The 18383-nt window shown below is 35.0% G+C and overlaps 1 protein-coding gene across 1 annotated transcript in view; it reads left to right on the plus strand.

Annotated features, from left to right (window-relative positions):
- Nucleotides 1-18383, plus strand: part of LOC102733545 (sulfotransferase 1 family member D1-like) — an 84585-nt gene that overhangs the window by 36540 nt on the left and 29662 nt on the right. Inside the window, 6 exon segments of the mRNA XM_081813150.1 lie at nt 3835-3960; nt 4989-5086; nt 7436-7562; nt 8434-8528; nt 12150-12264; nt 12267-12329. Of these exon segments, the coding sequence (XP_081669276.1) occupies nt 3835-3960; nt 4989-5086; nt 7436-7562; nt 8434-8528; nt 12150-12264; nt 12267-12329 (624 nt within the window).

Genomic DNA, 18383 nt, shown 5'->3' on the forward strand with positions numbered 1-18383 from the left:
TCTATCACTTGCTGGTAGCAGCTGACGGAGGCCCCCTCCCCCCACCATCTATCTTCCCAATATGGCCTCGGATTCACTTCTCCACACATCCTACCTTCCAGAAAGTGGTCACTTTTCTGTTCAGAGAGTTGTTGCTATTCTTTTCTTTGATCTCCTGTTGAGTTTGTAGGTGTTCAGAATGGTTTGATAACTATGTAGCTGAATTCCTGGGACCAGACGAAATTTAGGTCTTCTACTACTCCGCCATCTTGCTCCTCCTCCCCAGCAATCTTTGTTGTATACAATTCAATATACCAATGGAAAGTGTTGATATTTAACATATAAAGAGCATTTATGAAATAAATCCTGCAAGACCTTATTAGTTTTTATACTTTCTTCTTCCACTGATTCATAATGCACAGGAAGGTGATCTAGTGCTGTTGGATCTATAGTAATGAAATACTAATTTATTTAATAAAATATCAATTTATTTTGATTTTTTTAAGATTTTATTTATTTATTTGAGAGAGAGAGCACGGGCAGGGGAGAGGGGCAGAGGGAAAAGGAGAAGCAGATTCCCCGCTGAACAGGGAGCCCTGATGTGGGCCTGGATCCCAGGACCCTGGGATCATGACCTGAGTGAAGGCAGATGCTTAACTGACTGAGCCACCCAGGCGCCCCTTTCATTGTATTTTAAATATACTATGTAAAACATTAATATTTTATTATTTTCTACACTTTATAAATGCATTTGGAAATATTTTGTTATAAAGTTAAATAGCTGCGGACCTCAGTATATGATTTCAGAAAGGAGTTAAGATGCCTCAATAAGAATCAATAATTTTAATTTCTCCAGATCTTTTGATGACAGAGTCTTCCAATTTACTCAGTGATAGAGGTAAAGGGAGATATCAGAGAATGGGTTTTCTCTTGCCTTTTATCCACTTAATTAGCTTGAGCCCATAATCAATCAACTATTCCAATTGCTAAATTCCCTAAAGTCAACTTTCCTTTATATTTCTGCTTAATTTCTTAAAAGACTTAAGGACAAGAAGTTTTTAATAGGTACTAATCTTTTTATATGATAAATATTGAAATTACTTCATAGGGATATGTAACAAAGCCTAGGAGGAAACATCTGAATTTTTGGAGATTCTAATGTCAAGATTATAACATTGTACGAAAACAAAGAGATCCTCTCAGGAAATAAACAAATGTACAATACAGACCTTTGAAGTAATAGAAAACAAGCTTGGGGGCACCTGGGCGGCTCAGTCGTTAGGTATCTGCCTTCGGTTCGGGTCGTGACCCCAGGGTCCTGGGATGGAGCCCCACATCGGGCTCCCTGCTCCACGGAAAGCCTGCTTCTCCCTCTCCCACTCCCCCTGCTTGTGTTCCCTCTCTCGCTGTTTCTCTGTCAAATAAATAAAAATCTTAAAAAAAAAGAAAAGAAAAGAAAACAAGCTTGTTTTGGCAAAAACTTATTTTTTTCTTTCTTTTCTTACTACATACATTGCTCTATGAGCAATTCACCAATCCCAAATTGTTTGGAACCAAAACTATTCTGCATCTCCTTGTTGAGATACAAGTTTATAAAAGGTAGGGCAGGGGCGTCTGGGTGGCTCAGATGGTTAAGCATCTGCCTTAGGCTCAGGTCATGATCCCACGGTCCTGGGATTGAGCCCCGCATTGGGCTCCCTGCTTGGCGGGGAGCCTGCCTCTCCCTCTCGCTCTACTGTTCCCCCTGCTTGTACTTTCTCGCTCTCTCTGTCAAATAAATAAATAAAATCTTTAAAAGAAAAAAAAAAAGGTTGGACAGTTACTGAAAATATATATGCTCTTTTTGTTTTTGCTATTTTAAAAAATATGTTTACAAGCAGAAAACCATTAAGATCATCTTTGGAAAGTACAATTTTACAAATAGTTTATTTATGAAAGTGCTCTTTGAAGCTGGATTTCTTCTGATATAGTAAAAGCTAGGTGGCTAGATGGCTACATAAAGTAATTATATACTCTTGGTCATTGTTTTCTTTGATATTTTCTCTTTACAAACTGTTAAGAACATGTCTTGAAGTTACTAATATATCAGTTCCCTGTGAATTTTGTTGTAAAGGATCTAAGTCAACTTGCTCCATGTATATGGTAAATCATGTGGGTTTTTTTTTTTTCCAAAATTATGGAAAATAAACATTTCCAATTTGAAGCATAGCTAAAATGGTATTTCTTTCCATCAGATTTCAGTGGCCATAACTTCAACCATTCACTGACAGGAAATGAAATATGTTCTGTTGTACCTTGGAATATAGGTCTCTTTTTTCCCCATGAATCACTGCTTAAGCCTAAGCCAGATGAGGCAACAAAATCTTCAAGGATAGTATTAATTTGACTCACCTTTTTCTTAGCCCTATAATTGTCTGTGTTAGAGGGATGAGGGAGACAGTCTCATATTCATGATTTAGGGATGAAAAGGAGGAAGAATTGTCCACAAGAAAGAATTAAAAAGGAGGCCTAAAGTACTCTAATTTATGGAACCAATCCAAAGGTACGTCCTTGTGCAGGTCATTGGCCAAGATCTATGCAGTGCATAGATTAATTACTTAATTTAATTTTTTAGTTTCCACCCATGATTATTCAATTTAGAGATTATCATTCATTACATGTTTGATAAAGAGGAAGGGGATAGGAATAGTTAAGAAGATATTTTTCTCCTATCATTATAATTGCTTTTTCAGCCCAGCCTCAATAACCTGATCATTGAATACTGTAGACAATTAAATAGGCCATATCCTTATATACAGACTTATGATGATGTTACCTCCCTATAAACTCATCATAAGTTGAAAATGTATTTAATACTGAACATCATAGCTTAGTGTAGCCTACCTTAAATGTGCTCAGCATACTTATACTAGCCTGCAATTGGACAAAATTAATGCAAATCCTATTTTATAATAAGTGCTGAATATTTCATGTAATCTTTGAATACTGTACCGTAAGTGAAAAACAGAATGGTTGTGTGGGTATAGACTGGTTGTAAGTGTATCAGTTGTTCATCTTCATTATTGCCTGGCTGACTGGGAGCTGCCGCTTGCTGCCGCTGCCCAGCATCATGAGAGAAAGCTTCATACTGCTTATCACTAGTCCAGGAGAAGATCAAAATTTAAAATTTGAAGTTCAGTTTCTACTGAATGCCTATGAATTTCACACAATCATAAAGTTGAAAAATTGTAAGTCAAACCCATTATAAGTAGGGGACCATCTGTACTTTAGTTCCATTTCTCAAGACAAACGAGACACAATCTCATAAAGACCAGAGTGACTCCATCCTCTCTGCTCACTTAGGATCTATGGTTTCTTGTTTGTGAGTAGCACCTACTCACCACAGATGCAATCACCAAGTTCTCTTTGTATCCTTTCTTCAGACCTCCACTGAATGTTTTTGCCTCAAGTACTCTTCAGTCCCAAAGCCTAATCATATTTTTGATATTAATAAAAACTCTACAAATTGCCTGTTAGACTCCTTGAAATTGTCTGCTTCCCTCTGCATTCCATTCAGGAGGGTTTGCTACATGACTTACACACTGTCTCTTAAATTACCCATGTCTTACTTCTCTTTTATGACTTACTTTATGATTACTTTAATCAGATTTACTCCCACTCTCTCACACACAACACATATGTATATGTTCAAGATAGATAAGGATGTTTCCTTAGAAAAGTGGGAAGAGAAAAGGGGGATGGAAAGGAAGAGCACCTTTTTGTTTTTGGTATTATACAACTTCTCTACCTATATTGACCCTCTTATACCCTTTTTGACAGAAAAGTTTATAGTTGTTCCATTTTTTTTCCCCTTAGGAACAACCTGGGTCAGTGAAATATTGGATTTGATCTATAATAATGGGAATGTGGAGAAATGTAAGCAGGACGCAATATACAAACGAGTGCCATTCATGGAATTGATTATTCCTGGACTCCAAAATGGTATTTTCCCTGAATGTTCCTTTTTACCATAAGAATAAATCCCCTTACCATTTTGTGGTGTTTCAAGGAATCATGTTGGAATTTCTATAGACAGAACTTGGACAGTTGAATCCTAAGTGTCTATAATAGAAGAGTAAGAATCTGGTTTCACTAATAACCATATTATACTACTCTTGCACCCAAACATAATAATAATATCTGCATAAGAGGAGATTTTGATGAGTATATATTTTCTTTTTTTTTTTTTAAGATTTTATTTATTTATTTGACAGAGAGAGACACAGTGAGAGAGGGAACACAAGCAGAGGGAGTGGGAGAGGGAGAAGCAGACTTCCCGCGGAGCGGGGAGCCCGATGTGGGGCTCGATCCCAGGACCCTGGGATCATGACCTGAGCCGAAAGTAGACGCTTAACAACTGAGCCACCCAGGTGCCTGGAGTATGTATTTTTTCTTAATTGCACAGATGGAAGTCTTCAACATTTAAGTGTATGATCATTATATGCAAAAAATTCAGAGTTTGATCCAATATAAAATCATGTCTACTGCTTGTTGGCTGATGTTCACAGACTCAAGAAACAGAATTACGGATGGTCTTGCATTATTAAAATTTTAAAAATTAATTATGAGCTTCATGGCTTAATTGATCTTATAATTTGAATATAAGAAAGCTGGAAAGGGATTTTGAAATCTTCCAGTTCAACTTCCCCATATAGTAAATGAGAAAAAGAAAGATAAATGAAGGAAAAATTTGGATGTCTTGACATTGGCCTATTCTTGTTTCTGCCTCAGCAAGGTGTTGTATCTGAAGATTTTACAGACAGTTATTGTCTGTTCTACATAGGAAATAAAACAGCATCACTAACAAGAATTTATCATTTTTGATCTCATGGTAGATTTTATATGTATCTGAAGCTATATAGTTATTTCAAGACATATAGTGGGGTTAATGTTTACAAAGCCTTAGAGTTTATTGTAATTGACCTTTATGATTCCACATTTATAATATAGATTAACTTTTGTGCTTGTAGGTGTGGAGGAGTTGAAAAAAATGCAGCCTCCTTGATTAGTGAAAACACACCTACCTGTTCAACTTCTCCCTTCTTCATTTTGGAAAAATAACTGCAATGTAGCAATATTTAAAGAAAAAAAATCCTTATTTGTGTTGAAATTTCTTTTATTCATCATTCAGAAATTACGATGGGATATTACAACCCCTGGGTAAATCATTGCAAAAATAGTAACGTGGTCCCTATATTCAAGGGTTGAAACAACACCAATGGACACCAGTGCTATAGATATATAGATATAGACTTAGTTCCCAAGCACTGAGAATTTCTCAGGTTTTCTGTTCTCTAAAATGCCTGTCTTTCTGTCTAAATCCCTTTAATCAGGATCCACTTTTAAATATTTCATATCTAAATATTTAAATAATGCTAGAACTGCTTCTTCATGAAATTACAAATATGGATTTATAATTATATATATCTTATATTATATATATGGGTTCATTTTAGGCTTCTTTTTAAAATAACCATTTTAATTCAAGTATAACATATATGGAGAAAAGTACGTAAATCTTAGGCATACAGCTTGATGAATTTTTACAAAATGAGCATTCCCAAGAAACCAGCACCCAGATCAAGAAATTGAACATTACCAGTACCCCAAAAGCTCTGTTTCTTTGCACTCTGGGCAGCAATCCCTATTTTCAAAGATAACCACTATCTTGAATGTTTTTATTATAAATTAGTTTGTCTGCAATAGGAAAGTATATAATCTTGAATATTTAACTTATTTCATTTAACGTAATATTTATGAGATTAATTCTTATCATGCTGTCACCTTGTTTTTGTTTTGTTTTCTTTAATGTAGCCTGTGGATCACAAAATGTGGTTACCCTGAGCAAAAGTAGCCATGTGAGAGAAGCAAATCTTAGGCTCAATTCAGGCCCACTAAATCAAAGATTATGGGGATGAGGTCCAGAAATCTGAGCTTTAATAAAACCTCCAGGTGAATTTGAGTCATGCTACTGTTTGAGAATCACTGATATAAGGAATTCCATTAGGTCTATGTGAATATTTCACAACCAACTTACCCACAGTACTATTAATAGATAGTTGGGTGGTTTCTAGTTGTCAGTAATTAAAATAGTACTTCAATGTACGTTCTATCTACACTGAGGTAGCTGGAAATAGTCCTCACTAAAGAACTTAGAGGTGATGATGATAGAGGAAAACAGTTGGCTCATTACCATAGTCTCTTGGTATTGAAATAAGAAGTTATTGGAAATGTTTATCTCAAGAACTGTCTCAACTCTTAGAATTCTATACTCAGTCTTTCAAAAAACCTCTTTCCACCCACTCCCTTCTTATCCCAGAATATGAGAACTACTATCAGTGACTTGGGAATATAAAACTTCCCATTTCCTTTCCCCATCAATTGGAAGAGAAGAAGAAAGCTGTTTCTAATTAGAGGAAAGGAGATTTCTTCCTGAAGGCATTTTCCCTTAGGGATTTATTTACTGCATGGGTGGCTGGGGCCTCAGTATTATTAGATGTACTTCAGGGGAGAAGTAAGCTTAATGGATTTCAGTGGACTTGCCTGAAAACCTAATTACCACTGAGACATACAATGTCATTTCTATTGGAAAATATGCTCAAAATTTCTGTTTCTAAGCAATCTTTAGGGCTCTATACATAAAATAAATTTTAATCTCAAACCAAATCTTATAAACAGCAATGATTGTTATGTGATCGTTATGTGATGAACAGAATGAAGAATGTTTAATCCTTATTGATTAAATGTACCTGAATAATAATTTATTTTCAGTTAAAAATAGGACATTTTTTCAACTTTAAAAATTTTACTTTAGAGGCGTCTGCGTGGCTCAGTTGGTTAAGCGTCCAACTTTTGATTTCAGCTCAGGTCATGATCTCAGGACTGTGAGATAGAGCCCCACATTGGACTCTGCATTGAGCTTGGAACCTGCTTAAGGTTCTCTCTTTCCCTCTCTCTCGGTCCCTCCCCGCACCTCATGCACGTGTGCACTCTCTCTCTCTCTAAAAAAAAATAATAGTGAAAAAATAAAAAAAAAATAAAAATGTTTATCTTTTTATGTTTTATAACTTTTATGCTTCTTTTTATATGTTTAATAAGTGACACAAAAATATTTTAAATTTAAGAACAATATTAGTTCATTTTTGTTAATTTAACATTTACTGTAATTCTTATGATACTCATTTTTCTGTGTTTTAAGAGATGTTCTTTTCAAAGGCTAAAGAGAAACAGGGTGTGAAAGTACAAGCCTTTATGTTAAAACGATATATAGTTGTGAATATTTTATGTCAGGATATACACGTAAATGCTGAGATCAGGAAATAGAAAAGAGAAAATAAGCATTCTTGCAAGATAAACAAAAGTTTACAAACTATTAAATAATATAAATGAAATGATGATTTCCCATATCTCCCCACAGATGGTCTATGTGGCACGAAATGCTAAGGATGTGGCTGTGTTTTACTATTACTTCTCCCAGATGGCAAAATTACACCCAGAGCCTGGCACCTGGGAGGGGTTGCTGGATAAACTCATGACTGGGAAGGGTGGGTTCAACTCTTATTTTAATCAAGGAGTTCTATAGTGAAAAGTCTTTTTTCAAGGAGATAGAAAGATCAAATATAAATCTGTGTTTATTATAAACCTAATATGTGCCCAGCACTCTACTGTTTTAGGAAGACTATAGAGGAAGCAGAATACATAGTTGTCTCTTCCCTTTCAGAACTTTTGGGGAATAGGTAGCACAGATATTTCAGTTCTTAGTCTTATTATTTCATTAGTGCTTAGTGGCAACTGGTTTCTTCTCTTGCTGTGCATCCATTTTATTGTTTTGATTTTACACATATTTCTTGGACTCTCTTTTCTCTATCATTCCCTTATTTTTATTATATAAACTGAAAATTCTTGCATAAAGATTTTATCCCCAAGGCTCTGTTTCTCTACCTGTGTATTCTCTCTTTCAGGGAAACATATTTATGGCAATAGTAGTAGCTCTACTTAAAGTTCTCATATAAATATTCTTCTATAAAAACTCTCTTTTCAAGGCAAGAACATCTCAATATCTTGCAAATTTTTACTCCTGCTGCTACCTGGACTATTCTCTGCCCATATGTCTACTCATTCTTATCATTATTAAAACCCAGTTATTCTTAGATCCAAATATACTCTTCCTTGGCAGCCCTTCCTTAACTCTCCATCCCTATGATTTTCTCTCCCTTTCTCCTTCTTCTATGATCTCCCCTGCCACTCTTTTCCAAGTAGATTGCAAATTCAGTGAGAACAGGGGTAATTATCCTACCATCCCTCTTTCTTGAACTAATAAGTGTGTTTGTGTTGATAATGATGACTTGGATTAATATTTAACAATTCTTTATGTAAATAGTTTTAATTTTCCAAAGATTATATCTTTCAATTTAGTGGCTTATGGTTCTTGGTATGACCATGTGAAGGGCTGGCGGGAGAAGAGGAATGATTATCATATCCTTTACCTATTCTATGAAGACATGAAAGAGGTAAGAGGCAATTATAATTTCTTTTTTATTTTTTAAGGAAACCCAAGATTCATCTGTTTTTGTATCACATTTTCCTTTCTTCTTGATCTATAAATATTACTAATCCACTATCCTGCTAACTCTGCCTTGAAAATCAATCTCTTACTTAATTTACTTTTTTCTACCACTACTGACTCCTGCTCTAGTTTAGGCACCTATCTTGACTTACTTGAAGTATCTCATTTTGCTTCTACTGTCCACTCAGAGAAAATGATCTTGAAACCTAAATGAGAGTATGCCCACTGCCTTCTTCAAATATGTCAATGATTTCTGTCTCTACATGAAATACAAAATCATTAAGATAATTTAGAGTTCAATATTATTTAGTTCCTGTCTATCTGTCCAACCTCTTCTGGTGTCACTTTTCCTCTTCTTACTAAGTGAGCCTGCCTGCAATATTTTTTCCCACTATTTTCAAATTAACTTTTTCTCATCCTCCATGTCTTAATTTAAGTGTTAACTCTCCACAGAATTCTGTTCATGTCCACAATGTCAAATAATTCACCTTATTATTATCCATTAAAATCTCTTTTGCTATTGTTCTTTTCATAGCATCTACCATCACTTCTAATTATTTTATATATGTGTTTCTTACATTTTCTTGGTTTCCTCTAGTATAATGCAAGCTCCTTGGATGTAGGGATTAAAATTATCTCATTTGTGATTGCTTCCCCAAGGGGCCAGCACAGTGGGGAAAACATGTTATTTAATTTATAGAACATCTAGGTTTTTTTATTTTTTCATCTTCTATCTGGTTATTAGCATGAAAAATAATTCACTCTCCAATTTGATCAAAAACTTATCCTGATCTGATTATTTAAATAGTCCATTTAAGAAATGTTTCACATCTCTTAAATTGTATGTGTTTCAGGAAGCTTGTCCACACCCAAATTCCTTTAGATAGCTATGACTACCCTTCATCTCTTATTTGGGAAATCTGTTCTATAGCCTCTAGGGAAACCACCTTACCCAGCTAAGGTGACTCCCTCTGGCAGATTCATTAGTTAAATTCCCAGCTTCTTCTACATCCTGTTTAAACCACTTTTTACCTGTCACTCTGGATTAAGGGGTGACATATTACCCTAATTATGTGTCTAGAAGCAACAAGTAGGGGTTGGGGTGGATCTTGGAGAGGATAGGTGTTACCTGGAAAGAAAACTACCTACCTTAGGTATAATAAGGTCTTTAAGCAAAAGGAGTTTAGTCTCCTCAAATATGGGAGGAGAATCTACATCTGCTGGTAGAAAAGGCTCAAAACTACCCAAGGGTTCTAGAGTCTCTGTGCCATCAAATCCACCCCAAATATTCCCATTCCAAGCCTGAGCAGTGTACCTTTTCCCCATCACTCTTCCATTTAACATTCACAGGATAGACCTGACACAACTGGGACTTCATTGTGATTAAGATGTGTGTCTGATTTCCACCAAGTTCATTACTGTTTCTACAATAAATAGATTCTTTTAGAGCCACTACAAAGACTCTCTGGTTCTGTTTCCATGAATTGAGATGGGTAGCTCAATAAAGCTAAACAGATCACCTTTCTGCCTGATCTCACAATGTCACTAACATTATGGCTCTCAGCCTCAGTTTGGTTTGGACCACCAAGAAGATCACCTCTCCAATGGGTAACAGGGCACAAATTATTTGGCCTGAGTGCTACTCTTTCACTGTTCTTAGATACTCCAAACTATCCTATGGAGTCTGAAGCATAGAGAAGTGAAATCATAAGAAATACATCAAATATATCTCCTCTTCATCATTGCCTCTTTCTCTTCTCCACCATTCCTTAGGCTGGAAATGGACAGGATTTTATTTACTTTTCTCCTCATATATTCATACTCTCAAAAAAATCTATGTAGGGGTGAGAGGTAGAAAGAGTATCTTCTTTCCACTATAGCTCTAGGTAATAGGTAATCTGTTTTTTTTTATTGTGACATAATTGACATATAACACAATATTAACAATATGATTTAATATATGTATATTTTATGAAAGGATCACAGTAAGTCTAGCTGATATTCAACACCACACATAGTTATTTTTTTTCTTGTGATGAGAACTTTTAAGATGTACTCTTTTAGCAACTTTCAAATATACAGTGCAGTATTGTTAACTATAGTTATTGTTGACTATAGTTCTTGATCTTAGAGGACAAGCTTTCAGCCTTTCATCATTGAGTATATTAGCTATGGGCTTGTCATATATGGACTACTGTGGTGGTATGTTCCCTCCATACCCACTTTAAGAGTTTTTATCATAAATGGATGTTGAATTTTTTCAAATGCTTTTTCTGCATCTTTTGAAATGATCATATGATTTTCATCCTTCATTTTGTTAATGTGGTATATCACATTGGTTGATTTGCTGATATTGAACCACTTTTAGATCACTGGAATAAATCCCATTTGATGATAGTATACAAAACTTTTAATGTGCTGTTGAATTTTGTTTGCTAATATTTCATTCAGGACTTTAGCATTGATGTTCATCAGAGATGTTAGCCTGTTACTTTCTTGTGTTGTTCTTATCTGGTTTTGGTATTTGGATGATGCTGGCCTTGTAAAATGGATTTGGAATTGTTACTCCCTCTTCTACTTCTTGGAAGAGTTTGAGAAGAATGGAAATGGGTATTAATTTTTCTTTAAATGTTTGGTAGGTAGGATTGCCTGTGTGGCATCTGCCTTCTGCTCAGGTCATGATCCTGTGGTCCTGGGATTGAGCTCTGCATCTGACTCCCTGCTCAGCAGGGAGCATGCTTCTCCCTCTCCCTCTGCACCTCTCCCCACTACATTTGTGTTCTCTCTCTCTCTCTCTCTCAAATAAATAAATAAAATCTTTAAAACACATTTGGTAGGTAATCTATTCTTTATATTAAGTATGATTTAAAAATGGAGGTCAAGGGGGCGCCTGGGTGGCTCAGTCGTTAAGCGTCTGCTTTCGGCTCAGGTCATGATCCCAGGGTCCTGGGATCGAGCCCCACATCGGGCTCCCTGCTCTGTGGGAAGCCTGCTTCTCCCTCTATCAGTCCCTCTGCTTGTGTTCCTTCTCTCGCTATGTCTCTCTCTGTCAAATAAATAAATAAAATCTAAAAAAAAAAAAAGGAGGTCAAGGATTTTGAAAATTATACCTTATGATAATAGTAGCTTGCTTTATTACCATTCGTTATTCTACAGGTTAATTCTATTTTTGAGTGTGAAAGGTTGAATATCAACACTTTTTTTTCCATTTTTTTGAAACAAAATTATGGGTCATAAGGAGGGCACTTGCTATGATGAGCACTGGGTATTATATGTAAGAGATGCATTGCTAAATTCTACTCCTGAAACCAATATTACATTATATGTTAACTAACTAGAATTTAAATAAAAATTTGAAAACAAACAAAATTTACTCTTCCTTTTAGCAGATGGTTGCCTGGCCAAGAATAGGACATGTACTTTGAAAAGCAAAATGAAAAATGCACATAAAAACATAAAATCATTTCTTTCACCACATTGACATATGTAGAACCTTATTAAATGCATTGCCTATTTCATGACTAAATCTACCTGAAATAATTCTTTTTCTTTGTAATGTTTTTAGGATCCAAAGCATGAAATTCAGAAGTTGTTAAAGTTTCTAGACAAAGATCTGTCAGAAGAAACTGTGGATAAAATCCTCTATCATAGCTCTTTCAATGTGATGAAGCAGAATCCAGTACAAATTATATCACTGTACCAGATTTTGATATGGATCATTCTGTATCTCCCTTCATGAGAAAGGGTGAGAAATCATATACTAGTTTCTATACAGTTCACTAATTACAGTCATGGAGAGTATAGGTGGGAAGCAAATAGCAGTATTATAGGAAATGGAAAGAGATTGAGTATGCTGGCAAGAAAAAAAAATAGGAACAACAACAACAACAAAAAAACCTTAGGGGAAATAATTTGTGGCAAATAAACTATAATTTCTGTAAGCCTGACATGTAAGACAAACCTTCTAATGAAAAATGTTTACTCAAGAGTCTATGCCTTGATAAGCATGAGTCTTGGCATCCTTTCCTGTATCAGAAGAATGTCTTTCATTTGTCTGAACTCTCTAGATATTCTTCATATTCCTTTAAATTTTTGCTGTAGTGGGTAGCCGGCTTAAATGATGTTAAGCATACCAAATGAATAATGAAAAGTGTCAATTCCTTGAGGTTGTTGTTATGATATGGTAAATCACTGCATCTTCAACGCTGATCTCAATGTAATAGCTAGCATCTTGCAAAAAATAGTCCCTTAATAAAGATGTGTTGAATTGAATCGTGTGTGTGTAAGAAAGAGAGAGAAAGAGAGAAAGAGAGAGAAGAAGAGGTTCTGTTAGTTGTGTATGTATTAGTTTTGCTATGAAACAAACAACTCCAAATGGCACCTGGGTGGCTCAGTCAGTTAAGTGTCTGCCTTCAGCTCATGTCATGATCCCAAGGTCATGGGCTTTCTGCTTGGTGGGGAGTCTGCTTCTCCCTCTGCCTCTGACCCTCCCCATGCTTGTGCTCTCTCATTCTCTCTCTCACCAAATAAATAAAGTCTTAAAACAAAAACAAAAACAAAAAAACCCACAACTCCAAGAATCTCTGTGGCTTAAAACCACAAGTTTTATTTTTTCTTTAATGTTGCTGAATGTTGGCCACCAGTGGCTGCTGCAGTTTTACTTACTCTTTTTGATTCTGATCAATTTTACTTTGAATTTCATGGTCTCAGCCTCTTATGTCTTCTCTTTATGAAACATAGGCTGAAAGAGCTACCCACTTGTGGTATCCGATATGCCCAATATCATAGTAGACAGGAAGAGCAAGAGAGGCGCTGGAAACTTACAATGTCTTTAAAGTTTCTGTTTAGATGTGGTATATATTGCCCATATTCAAATTCCATTAGCCAAAGCATATCCAAAATCCAAGCCCTAAGTTAATGAGGCAGAAAGTAAGCCATGGATAAGTCTTTCTAGGACTATCTGGATCTCAGCCGGGAATGATTCTGCCTCCCAAAGAATGTTTGGCAACATCCAAAGACATTTTTGAGAGTCATGACTAAGGGTATGCTATAGGCATCTAATGTGTACAGGCCGAGAATGCTGCTAAACACATGATAATGCACAGGACAATCTCACATCTGCCCAGCCAATGGTCTGGCTTTGAATGTCAACAGTGGAAATATAAACAAATAAAATAACATGCCAAAGTTGGGAAATCCTGGGACAGATTAACAAAGTTATTTTGGCATGTTTTCTTCCCTGCTCTTTTTTTTCCCCCCCTAAACCTTGGCTTGCAAATGACTTCTGGATTATTCTTTGCAAATTAATATATAAATATATCTGTCTTTCCTTCAAGGTCTTAAGATATGGTTAGTCTTTGGAAAATTGAGAAATCCTGTGATAATACATATGTTTAATTACATTTAACCCAGTCATTTCCAAACCTTACTTGATCATAGAAATTTTTTTCATAAATTATCACTTGACATTGAAAAATATAGTTTTAAAAGGACTGAAAAATTCTTTACTTTTTGTTAACAAAGCTCTTGAGGCCAAAGAATAAAGATTTTGAGACATTGGATTTTCTCCCAGTGACATTTCTTGAAATATTGAAGGGATTACTTCTTTTTATAAGATACTGGAAAAATCCATGGGATTTTTTGGAAAATTAAGAAGCCTTCTGTTATAGTTTCTATGTTAATGATCTTAAACAGCAACAAGAAAGTAATCAACAAGTTTACTGACTAGGAACTTTTCACGGTTTTCCTAGTCAGTAAACTGTCAGTGCACACAAGAGTTTGGGAGTGAGGAATGGAGTTATGGAGCAGATATGAAAAAGTTAAAGGTTTAAGAATACACGTGTGGAAATTCAAATGAAAACTGATCTAAGAAGGAAATTTTGTAGTAGTCTCAAATGTACCATTTTATCTTTCTTTTCAGGTATTTCAGGAGATTAGAAAAACCAGTACAATGTAGCCCAGTATGAAAGATTTGAAAAAGATTATGAAAAGAAAATGAAAGGGTCTACACTGCGGTTTTATTCAGAGATTTAAAAAACCTGCTCTTTCTCTGACTCCCTTAGCTGGCACCTAAATTAAAAGAAAAACAATTCCTTCAAACATTTAGTGACAAAAATCCTGTATGTTAATATTTCTGTATTTACTAATATTTGTGCTTTGTAATAGAATATTCAAAGAATTTCAAAGTCCACATATGAAAAACCAATACTGTCTCTATGATTTTAATTACCTTCCACAATGTTCTTACTATTCTTAAAGACAAAATAATAAAATGAAGTTTAAAATCTATAAATATACCTGCTTTATTTTTTTAAATTCAAGTTCTGGGTCATTGGACTTGCAAAGAAGATATTTGCGGGGGACGGTCTTCAAGATGAGTGGATTAGAACCAAAATATTCCTTTAAAAAGGCTTTATTTAGGGGCGCCTGGGTGGCTTAGTCGTTAAGCATCTGCCTTTGGCTCGGGTCATGATCCCAGGGTCCTGGGATCGAGCCCCGCATCGGGCTCCCTGCTCCGCGGGGTGCCTGCTTCTCTTCTCCCTCTCCCACTCCCCCGGCTTGTGTTCCCTCTCTCACTATCTCTCTCTCTGTCAAATAAATAAATAAAATCTTTAAAAAAATAAAGGCTTTAATTTCCTTTGTTATATGCTTAGAATGATACCAGTGTAATATAAGGTTGATGACATTTTTGTACAAGTTCATTGAAAAGTATTGCCCTAGAATGATTTAGATCACTGAAAATCTTCTCTGATGGGGAAATAACAGATGTTCTCAAGTTTCATGCATTTTGAGACAATAAGAGAAACTGCTTTGTTTCAAAAATCTTCAATAGAATAAATAATAAGTATTCTTGGATTCTGTTTTTACTTTTTCTTGACTATGATATATACACATAGTAGAGATTTAATAATAAAAGAATCTGTATTAAATGCTACAAACTGAGTTTTCAAACTTCTTTTAATCCATATTTATTTCCTATTTTGCCTTACTTTAGATCTTGAAGTGTCCTCACTTTTCTTCACCTTGTAGATATTCTTTTTTTTTTAAAGATTTTATTTATTTGACAGAGAGAGATACAGCGAGAGAAGGAACACAAGCAGCAGGAGTGGGAGAGGGAGAAGCAGGCTTCCCGCGGAGCAGGGAGCCCGATGCGGGGCTCGATCCCAGGATCCTGGGATCACGACCTGAGCTGAAGGCAGACGCTTAACGACTGAGCCACCCAGGCACCCCGCACCTTGTAGATATTCTTAATAATTATGACTGAGGTGCCTGGGTGGCTCAGTTGGTTAAGCACTCGAGTCTTGATTTCGGCTCAGGTCACAATCTCAGGGTTGTGAGATCGAGCCCCACATTGGGAGCCCCACATCTGGCTTGCTTCTCTCCCTCCCCACCTGCCTCTCCCCTTGCTCTCTCTCTAAAAAAAAAGTAAATAAATCTTTTTAAAAAATAATTAAAAATAATATTAATTATGACTATTTTAAATATCGAGAACAATCACAAAGAACTTAAATGATTTTCCCCAAATCATAAATTTAGGAAGTGTTCTCTAATACAAATAACTGACACTGTTAGGAAACAAGGTAGTTATACCTTGAGTACCTTACATTCACCTAAAACAAATAAGACAGTTGCTGTGCTACTACTCTAGACAGAGCCATGTGACACTCTTCAAAGTAAAATGAAAAAGAAAAGATACTCAAGATTAAAACTGTAGGTGGTTGCTTTTATGTTGCAGTAAATGATGTGTAGTCACTTTCTTACAATATTAATTTAGCAAACTAATAACCTACTGATACATAATTATAAATAGACCTAGTTGATTACATAATTTTAAAAAGTGTGAAAAACATTTCATAAATCCATAAATTTCATAAATTCAGTAACTATATAATATTATTATACTATTATAATATGATGTTAATAATTATATTAATTATAAAATTATAATACCATATTATTATATTACATAATGTTATAATATATGTGTACCAACCTAGGTAATATCTTGGAAGGTTTATTGCTTATACAGAGCCCAAAGAAAGAAAGGAAGAAATTGGAGCTGCTCCTAGGGAAGAAGAATATGAATAAAAATATATATGTGATTCAAATTCATGCATATTCTATTCAGAATGGCAACATTTAGAAAAATTAAAACCAAATAAATAGAATACTTAAGGGATCATTAAAAGGAACTGTTCCTCTAAACCACAATTTCCTGTACTTGGTTTTCACTGGTTTCCATCAACCAGTTAATGAACACATGGATCTATGTTTCTCTCACTTCACTAGTCAACGTAAGAAACAAACAAATGCAGAGCACGTAGCTTCTTTCTTTGGGGAGCTTACAAATAAATAAGTCAAAGAGAGATATGGGACTACATATTAAGTGTTAAATTGTCTTGTTCAGACATGAAATATCTCTGGAATTCTGATATGATATTTCTTTCAGCTGTGAGAGACAGAGTATATATTGCTTGTCAACATTGTTTTTGTCTCTAGGAGGACAGATGGGGGCATTTTTCTTTAGAATTTTATAAATTAGAACTTCCTAAACAATTAAGTATCACTGGTCTATATGCCAAAAGATAGAGACCAGGAAGATGTGGAGAGAATTATTAGAATCAAAACAATAATAGATATGGACCAGAATTTTCATATTAAATGTTAAAGAAAACAAAGGAAGAATTTGTTAAAATAGTTTTAAAGAATTAGTAAGATAGGAAGAGAAGGTGGAGGGAAAAAGGAAAGAGAGAAAGAGAGACGGAGAGAAGGAGAGAGAGAATTCCATTTTATATATGTGGTCTCTCTCCTATTAGACTACTGCACCCAAAGACGGAAAGAAACTGACCTTCCATTGCTTCTAATTCTTTACAGAGAGAAAATTTTTCAATATGAAAAGTCAGTATTTCTCTCTAAATCTTTCTAGCAAGTATAGAATTACATGTGATTCTTTGAACAGTTTAAACCAAAAATAAACTAGCTTTATGAATCCTGTCCATTAGTATGCCCTGTATCTTTATTTTTCAAAGTGGAAAAAAACATATAAATACTATGCTGAAGAAAGTGGAAAAATATTAAATTTTTTATCTCAACCAAGGACTTTAAGAAAGTCCTGGTAAAAATATAAGGGTTTATAACTTTAACCAAAAGGTATGGGGGAATCCCTGAAAAATTTTAACCAATATTGTCACAGCCAGATTTATTTTTTAAGATAACTTAAAAAATGGATTGTATTTTATATATAAACTTGGTATAATATTTACATATAAAATATATGAGACGTATATAATTTATGTATATAATTATATGTAAACATGTATTAATGTATCTACCTTTCTCACACAGAATAGTTTTACTGTCCTAAAAATCCTGTTTTGCCTATTCATCCCCTCTTCCCCACTAACTTCTGCCAAAAACCAATCTTTTTACTGTCTCGATAATTTTGCCATTTTCAGAATGTCATATAATTAGAATCATATAGTAGATAGCCTTTTCCCATTACCTTGCTTCACTTCGTAATAAGCATTTAGTTTTCCTCCATGTCTTTTTGTGGTTTGGTAGTCCATTTCTTTTGAGTGCTGAATAATACTCCATTGTCTGGAGTTTAATGATCCATTCACCTACCATAGGGATATCTTAGCAGTTTCCAACTTTTGGTCATTATGAATAAAGCTGCGATAAACATCCCTGCACACATTTTTGTGTAGACATAAATATTCAACTGTTTTGGGAAGATGCCACAGAGTGTGATTGTTGGATCATAAGATAAGAGTGTGTTTAGTTTTAGAAGTAACTGCCA

The sequence above is a fragment of the Leptonychotes weddellii genome, chromosome 2, assembly GCF_054177405.1.
Source record: "Leptonychotes weddellii isolate Sample4059 chromosome 2, ASM5417740v2, whole genome shotgun sequence".
Classification (NCBI taxonomy): Eukaryota; Metazoa; Chordata; class Mammalia; order Carnivora; family Phocidae; genus Leptonychotes; species Leptonychotes weddellii.